The sequence below is a fragment of the Mustela lutreola genome, chromosome 11 (assembly GCF_030435805.1).
Source record: "Mustela lutreola isolate mMusLut2 chromosome 11, mMusLut2.pri, whole genome shotgun sequence".
Lineage (NCBI taxonomy): Eukaryota > Metazoa > Chordata > Mammalia > Carnivora > Mustelidae > Mustela > Mustela lutreola.
Genome location: NC_081300.1, coordinates 62,863,847 through 62,872,613, shown reverse-complemented (window position 1 = coordinate 62,872,613; position 8,767 = coordinate 62,863,847). Strand labels below are relative to the sequence as shown.

The following is an 8,767-nucleotide window of genomic DNA, read 5'->3' as shown; positions in this document are numbered from 1 at the left end:
GAAAGAGGGAAAGGCAGGGAACTAAGTAGCGATTGGTTGGATCCTGGGCCAATCGGACGAGTCCTGATTTGGCGGGAGTCTTGACCACCCCGGCAACTCTCAGGAGTTTCTGCACTAACTCTTGGTGTCCGGCCGCCGTGGCCATGTTCGTGTCCGATTTCCGCAAGGAGTTCTACGAGGTGGTCCAGAGCCAGGTGACCCCTTTTCTTGAACTTCGTGGCCTTGTCGGGGGGAAGGGATGAGAGGGAGCGGTCGCGGGAGGGCACCAGGGGCCAGTGTTCGGGTCTCTGCGTTCAACTGCGCTCTTCTACCGACAGAGGGTCCTTCTCTTCGTGGCTTCGGACGTGGACGCTTTGTGCGCTTGCAAGATCCTCCAGGTAAGCCTTGCGTACTTTGGAAGGGAAGGGCCAGGGCGAAAGGTGAGGATGCAGGCGGGGCCCCAGGAGGAGTTTGGTGCCGGGTGGGCTGGAAGTCGGGGCTGGAGGTGAGGAGCAGAGTAGGGAACCTCTCTTCACCCCTGCCCCCATGATGAGAGCTCAGGCTACCAGAGGGGCTGCAGCAAAGGAAACCTAGGGAGGGGCACTCCTCGCTGGCAGGAGTATTGCGTGGGTTAGGGAAGGATTCTGCAAAAAGCAGGAATACTAGTTAGTATTTTGCAATAACGTGGGAAAAAAAAATGGTTGCATTGGAGAGACCCTTAGACCCCGCGTGTCTTCGCTAATGTGGGGTTTCAGACCGAGGACTCTGTGATAACTGAGGGCACCGTGGTTTCATACACAATACCAGAAATTCAGATTCCTTCGTCTATTAGGGAAGATCATTGGTTCTGTTTTGTATATGATCCAATGTTTACATGACCTTTGCTCAGGCCCTTGGGTGAGGCACTGCTTCTCAGAAGAGCTGGAAATAAGATCAACTTTCTCCCCCAATGTTTTCCTTTCCTAATTTTCAAAAATTAGGCAAAGTTGATAGAATGATACAGTGAACAGTCAGTCATATCCCCATAACCTAGTTTTCCCCATTAACATTTTACCATTCTTACTTTATCACATGTCATTCATTTCTCAATCCATCTTTTTTTTTTTTTAAGTGGTTTTCAAAGTTAATTGTAGATGTCCTAAATTTGATAGGTTTGAAATTAATATCTCTCAGGCCCTGTTCCAGTGCGATCACGTGCAGTATACCCTGGTTCCAGTTTCTGGGTGGCAAGAACTTGAAACTGGATTTCTTGAGCATAAAGAACAGGTATGGAAGAAGTATTTTGGAATAATTAGTCTTATTTTACTCAGTTGCAATTTCGTACTACATAGCATTCTTTCTATGTCCACAATAGATTGTATGTATATTTAACTATCAGCTATATTAGACAACACGGAAGGAAAAAATGAGCTATACAGGGTGACTTACCCTCAAGTTGTAGAGACAAAATTGACAACCAAAAAAAAAAAAAGATAGTGACGGCAGACACCCTCTGCCTTTGAATTTGTGTTGCAGACATTTTCATTGTAAGCTGCTTAGAGTTTAGCAGTTAGTTTTTGATATGGCCTAGTTAAAATTATGTTCCACTACACCACTAGTTTACATTCTCTCTCCAAGAAGAAGTATCCCAGCTTCCAAATGTTAATCCAGGAATATGTCTTCTCACTTTGCAATTTAAACAGTAGAGGCCAGGACTCCTGGTACCTCTGCATGGGGCTATACTGAAAGATGGAACATTTTAGATCCCACAGGGTAGAGCTGTGGTAGGGAAGAGGATCTTTGGGGTCTGTGGCCACATTTTGGACTGTCTAGCAGAGATAAATCCTTGCCTGGAGCTCCTGTCATCACGGAAGGAGCATACTGGTGCCAACTTGGTGTTTATAAGGAAGGGATTCTCTATAGTGATAGGACGTAATAAGACTTAATTTAATATTATGTGCCCATTGAGTATGGGCTGCCCAAGACTTGCTACAAATTTAGACCTGTGTGACGTTGTTAGTACAGAGAGGCAGCACAGTCCGGTAGGGTGACTGAGATCTGCAGAGGCTCTGTTATGCCTTTAATGTCTTGGTCTGTTGCTCATCAACTTCTTGGTCCTGTGCATCAAACCGGGTCATGCTGAGCCTCCACGTGCTGCTCTGCGAAGCAGAGACAGTCACAGGGCTAGCCATGGGGCCTGTTTCATGGTGTCATCATGGAAATGAAATAGCATGTGGAGTATGTTAAAGCACTAACACAGACCAGCGCTTGCCATTTTTAGTCCAGGACCAGCGCTTGCCATTTTTGGTCTAGGTCCAGGCCTTGACCAGTGCCAGGGGCTTGATGTGTCTCAGAAGAAGGACTTAGGGGCCTAGTAGGCTGAAGTGAAGAACCTCCTCAAGGCACTTACTTCACAACGTCCTCTCCTCTCTCCCCTTTCCAGTTCCATTATTTTATCCTCATAAACTGTGGCGCTAACATAGACCTGTTGGATATCCTCCAGCCTGACGAAGATGCCATATTTTTTGTGTGTGACACCCACAGACCAGTCAACGTTGTGAATGTGTACAATGATGCCCAGGTAACTCGACCTTTGGGGCACATGTCTTCCCTGAGTTCTCCTGTCCATCTTTCTGTACCTCTTATATTATGGACAACATCGCATCTGGTGATCTAAGCAAGGCACGTATCCACCTCTGCTATAGGAGTTGGAACAGCCTGAGGGGCAAGAACCTGGTTTTGCTTTTCTCTGGTGAGAAACATGGCGCCTAAGCCTTGGAGGCGCTCAGAATGTATTTTGGAATTCACTTCACCTTTGAAGTGTAGGGATCAGAAGTCTGCACTGAGCCTGCCCTCCGAGCTCAGGCCCAGCTGACCTCATTGAATAAAAGTATCTAGAGGCATTAGCCCTACAAGTGGGGCTAGCACTTTCTCTGTCCAGCCAAAGGGTGGTGTGAGGACCAGAAGACAATAACGTAAGAGGCCACTATTAGCCTAAAATGGCCATGCTGTGCTTCCTCTTTGAGCCCCAGCAACAAGCATGGAGCCTGGCACAGCGCGGCCACCTAACCATTCTCTGAGTTGACCCTCCCCAATCCCCAGCCTTGTTATCAAACGGTTGGCCCTGAAGTTCTCTCTCAAAGCAAAATCAGCTTGGCCCTGCTTCTAGAGGCAGCAGTTGTATGCACCGAAGTGTCACACATCTTCAGGTTTTCCATCAGAGTCCAAGTTGAAGGATATTCATTTTCTTTGCTTAGTGTGTGGCGTAAGAGGGAGCTTTTTTCTCAGACTTCACTGACTGGGGATAGTTTTAAATCTTTGGAATTTTCTCTTATTGTGTGGTACAACTCCAGTGCCTTGGGGAGCGGAAATGAAAACAGGAAAATGCTTGAGAAGTCGGAAATTCTTCTCTCAAACAGGGAACTCTTTGTACAGAAAACTGAACGAGTCAGCTCATTGGGAAATAAGATTCTCCAGGAGAAAAACATGTGATGGAGAATTTTCTGTCAATGAGAGAGGGGAGCCTTGATTGCTTTTTGTTTTAACCTTAGATCAAACTACTCATTAAACAAGATGATGACCTTGAAGTTCCTGCCTATGATGATATCTTTAGGGATGAAGAAGAGGATGAAGAACATTCAGGAAGTGAAAGTGACAATGGGTCAGAGCCTTCTGAGAAGCGCACACGGTTGGAAGAGGTGAGTTTGGAACTTCCCATAGTTTTGAGGAACTTGTTATTCCCATAGGTCAGAGGTGTAGACTGGAGCCTGTGGGGCCCAAAGTTATCTGGGACTCAGCAGGCATGGGTCTTGACCCTGAGCTCTGCCATCCCCTGTCTATGTGGCCTCAGGCAGGTTACTGAACTTCTCTGACCTTTGACATCCTTGTCCTTACAGTAGAATTTCATCAGATGAGATGAAACTTAGAATGGCTCAGCTCTTCACTTAGAGAACATACTTTTTAAAAAAGTGATACAGAGGGATGGCTTGGTGGCTCAGCCAGTTAAGCGCTCTACTCTTGGTTTTGGCTCAGGTCATGACCTCAGGGTCTTGAGGTCAAGACCCATGTCGGGCTCCACATGCAATGCAGAGTCTGCTCAAGATTCTCTCTCCCTCTCCTTCCACTCTGCTCCTCCCCTTGCTTTCTCTCTCAAATAAAAAATAAAATCTACCAAAAAAGTGATAAAGAAAAACAATAAATAGCATAAACATCAACTCCCTCATTTTCTCAAGACTTGCTCTCTGCAGTCACCATGAGGAACAGCATGGGTCTGTAGCTCTCAGCTAGGTTCAGTCCCCAGTGGTCACTCCAGGGTAAGCCTCTTGCATGCAAAGATAAGAGTAGTTTGAGCCTCGTGACTTTTGGGTCCGGGGTGCTTACCTGATCTGGGGCCTGGCCAACAGAAGTCGCCTACCCAATATGGTGGCTTCTGCTACCTGGGAAATTAAAGATGGCAGGTGATTATTCCTTTAACAGGAATGTTTTCCTTTAACAGCCATGTTTTATTTTATTTTTTTTAAAGATATTATTTACTTATTTATTTATTTTCTTAAAGATTTTATTTATTTATTTGACAGAGAGAGATCACAGTAGACAGAAAGGCAGGCAGGCAGAGAGAGAGAGAGGGAAGCAGGCTCCCTGCTGAGCAGAGAGCCCGATGCGGGACTTGATCCCAGGACCCTGAGATCATGACCTGAGCTGAAGGCAGAGGCTTAACCCACTGAACCACCCAGGTGCCCCAAAGATATTATTTATTTATTTGACAGAGAGAGAGAGAGAGAGATCACAAGTAGGCAGAGCAGCAGGCAGAGTGGGGGCGGGGGAGGGAGGCAGGCTCCCTGCTGAGCCTAGAGCCTGATGTGGGGCTCGATGCCAGGACCTTGAGATCATGACCTGAGCCGAAGGCAGAGGCTTTAACCCACTGAGCCACCCAGGTGCCTTGGGCCATGTTTTATTCTAGTTTTCAAGTGTTATGGAAGAAGCTGAGGCCTTTTGGCTCCCAATCCTTGGCGTGCATGCTGAAACTTGCGTCTGAAATGTTTTGGGCTCTTCCCTTCATCCTTGGCCTGACACTTCCTAATAAGGTGCTTGAGCAGAGCTCTTTTGAGCCATTTTGGGGACATTCAGGACATTCTGTCCATCTAGGGGGCATGTTCTGCAAAGGTAGGAATGTTTTCTCCTTGCCTTCCCCGCCTTTGAGCAGTCCCTTCTATAGAGTCTTAGGTGGTCTGATCAGGGACCTCAGGCACATTCTGATTCTCTTTCCTCTTGATCAACTCTTTTTCTGTTCCACTCTCTGGCCAACTTATGGTCTTCATCTTCTAAGCTTTGATTTCTAAGAGCTCTTCTTTTGTGATCTGATGCTCCTTTATTTATAGCATTCTTTTTTCTGTTAATGAGTTGCTTTCCATCGGGCCCCACTTATCAGTATCTGGTGGGATTGTTCCCTGGGAACATTCACGTTCTGCAGATTAGAATCTTGGAATTCTACATCCTGACTAACAAGTATATCAACACCTAATATGTGCCAGATATCGGTTAGGCTCTAGGGTCCCCGGGGAGAACAAATTCCTGTCTTCACAAAGCTTCCTTTGCAGTGGGGGAGACATATGGAATGTATAAATGAACATAGTTCAAGGATGGTTTCCAGGGGAGAGCTGTGTTGCTTGAGGAAAACTAAAACAAGATAAGGGGCTGGACAGGAAATGGGCAGCTTTCATGAAGGTGGACATGGACACTGGACCTGAATGAGGAAGGAAGGAGCCAGGGAAATCCCTAGGATCTTCCAGCATTCAGTGTAGCATGTCCACAGATACAAGGGCTCTGTGGGGGGGATAGGCAAGCAGAACTGACCAGTGGCTTTGGCGTTAAAGAGAATGTCGATGGTTCCTAATGTCAGAACCCATCAGAACTTCCATTAACTTTCTTAGTGCATCTATTTGGAATCTGAGTTTGTGAATGCTTTCTATGATACTCATAATTATATACATAATTTTCCACTGGCTTTTTTATTTCTTTTAGAAGTTTTATAATTTTAGTGTTTTTTTCATTCTTTATTTAAATTCAATTTAGTGAACATATACTGTATTAGTTTCAGGGGTAGAATTTAGTGATTCATCATTTGCATATAACACCCAGTGTTCATTGCTTCAAGTGCCCTCCTTAATGCCCATCACCCAGTTACCCAGCCCCCACCCACCTCCCCTCCAGCAAACCTCAGTTTATTTCCTAGATATCCTTGTCTCTTATGGTTTGTTTTCCACTCTACTTTCATCTTATTTTATTTTTTCTTTCTTTCTCCTATGTTCATCTGTTTTATTTCTTAAATTCCACATATGAGTGAACTTGTATGGCATTTGTCTTTCACTCATTTCGCTTAGCATTATGCCCTCTAGTTCCATCCATGTCATTGCAAAATGGCAAGATTTCATTTTTGAATAATAATTCCATTGTGTATTTTATATATATATATATATCACATCATCTTTATCCATTTATCTGTTGATGGACATCTGGGCTCTTTGCACATTATGGCTGCTGTAGACATTGGTGCTATAAGCATTGGGGTGCACATGCACCTTTGGATCACTGTGTCTGTATCCTTTGAATAAATACCCAGTAGAGCAGTTCCTAGGTCATAGGGTGGCTCTATTTTTAACTTTTGAGGAACCTCCATACTGTTTTCCAAAGTTTTTGTTTTGATATTTTTCTAATGTGTACAACAGTTAAAAAGATAGTACAATGAATACCCATATACCTTTCATCTGGATTCAGCAATTTTTCACATTTTCCTTTTTTTCCAGTTTGCCACCTTTCTACATATGCTTCCCCCCCCACCCCGGTTCATTTGAGAATGAGTTGTGGACACCATGATGTTCCCTGACAAATACTTCCATATTCATCTCCTAAGAACATTCTCTTCTATAAACACAGTACCATCATCATACATAAGAAATTAGTAATGTCATCTATTCAACCCATATTCCAATTTCTTTAATTGCCCCCAAAGTAGATTTTTTTTAAAAGATTTTATTTATTGATTGATTTGACAGATCACAAGTAGGCAGAGAGACAGGCAGAGAGAGAGGAGGAAGCAGGCTCCCCACCTAGCAGAGAGCCCGATGCGGGACTTGATCCCAGGACCCTGGGATCATGACCTGAGCTGAAGGCAGAGGCTTAACCCACTGAGCCACCCAGGCGCCCCTCCAAAAGTAGATTTTATAGCTGTTTTTGTGTCTGAATCATCCAGCCAGAGTTGACACAGTTGTAACTAACTATTCTCTTTAATCATCTATTAACCTAAACCAGGATCCCATCTCTTTTTTTTTGTTTTATTTTGAATGACATTGGAAACCAGTCCAATTTTCTATATTTATCACTTGTTCATGGAGTATTTTTCTTGCTGCTCTAAATTTGTATTTGCTCTCTTTCAAGTTTAGGCCTACGTACCTGATTTTAATAAAAATTAACACTTTTTTTTAAAGGATTTTTTTTATTTATTTGAGAGAGAGAGAGCAAAGGGAGAGTGAGAGGGGGAAGCAGACTCACAGAGAAGAGAGCCCAGTGTGGGGCTCCATCCCAGGACCCTGAGATCATGACCTGAGCCTAAGGCAGATGCTTAACCAACTGAGCCACCCAGGCGCCAAAACACTTTTGAGAATACTTCAAATGTAATTAAATCCTCATGATTTGTAAATACACTTATATCCAAGATATATTCTCAGAAATATTTTTATTTATAAAGGTGCATACTCAAAGAGATTTAGAGAAAACAGGCTATAAATGTAGAAATCTTAGATTCCTTTACTTCCCTTACTTTCCTCTATTTATAATGTAAGTTTCTAAAAAAAACCAGCCTCTGTGTACATTTAGATCCACATGGGCTGTCCCAGTGGGATAAATTTTGCTTCAACGACAGAGCATGATTATAAAACTCAAGTGGATAAGGGAAGCCTATTGTATTTATCTAGTTTCTACTCAGCATGTTCTTTCTTCCATCCTGACATCCCAGGGTTTTTTCTTTTCTCATTTTCTTCTGTTTATAGAAACGCCCTTAACCATATATTTTTTTCTTTTTTTTTTTAGAGGCAATCTGCTGGCAGTAAATTCTCTTAGTTTTCCTTTTTATGAGACTTTCTTAATTTTTTTCTCTTCGTTCCTGAAAGATATTTTCACTCTGTGTGGGATTCGGGGTTAGCAGTTCTTTTCTGTCAGCACTTGAAAGTTATGCTCCTTCTTCCAGCCTCCGTGGTTTCTGGTGAGAAATCTGCTGCCATTCAAACTGTTTTATCCTATAGGTAAAATGTCACTTTCCTTTTGTTGTTTGTGAGATTTTAAAAAAAAAAAATTGGGGGCTCTAATGGTCAGAAGTTTAATTACAATGGGTCTTGGTGTGGATTTCTTTGGGTTTAACCTATCGGGACTCAGTCAGCTTCTTAAATCTGTAGGTTTATGTCTCTTGCCAAATTTTGAGCCATATTTCTTCATTTTTCAGCCATTATTTCTTCAAGTGGGTTTTCAGCCAATCCTTTTTCTCCTCTCCTTCCAGGACACCAATGACATGAAGGATAGGTCTTTTGTTGTAGGTTCACATGTTAGTGAGGTTCTGTTGGTTTGTTCTTCCAGTCTGTTTTCCTCTCTTGATCAGACGGGATAATTTTTATCATTGTACCTGCTGGTTCTTTCCTCTGTTTCTCCATTCTGCTCTTGTGCCCAACCACTGAGTTTCTATTTCAGTTATTATACTTTGCAGTTATAAATTTCTCTTTGATTCTTCTCTATTTTTCTACTTATTCGCAAAAGCTTCCTG

General features: G+C 43.3%; 1 protein-coding gene across 1 annotated transcript in view; it reads left to right on the top strand.

The window, feature by feature from the left end:
* Positions 1-43: 43 nt before the first annotated feature.
* The window catches only part of CDC45 (cell division cycle 45), a 31,798-nt gene continuing 23,074 nt past the window's right edge, over positions 44-8,767 (top strand). The window contains exons 1-5 of the mRNA XM_059139428.1: positions 44-194; positions 318-377; positions 1,153-1,245; positions 2,402-2,539; positions 3,510-3,656. Of these exons, the coding sequence (XP_058995411.1) occupies positions 144-194; positions 318-377; positions 1,153-1,245; positions 2,402-2,539; positions 3,510-3,656 (489 nt within the window). The 5' untranslated portion in view covers positions 44-143. The remainder of the gene's footprint in view (positions 195-317; positions 378-1,152; positions 1,246-2,401; positions 2,540-3,509; positions 3,657-8,767) is intronic.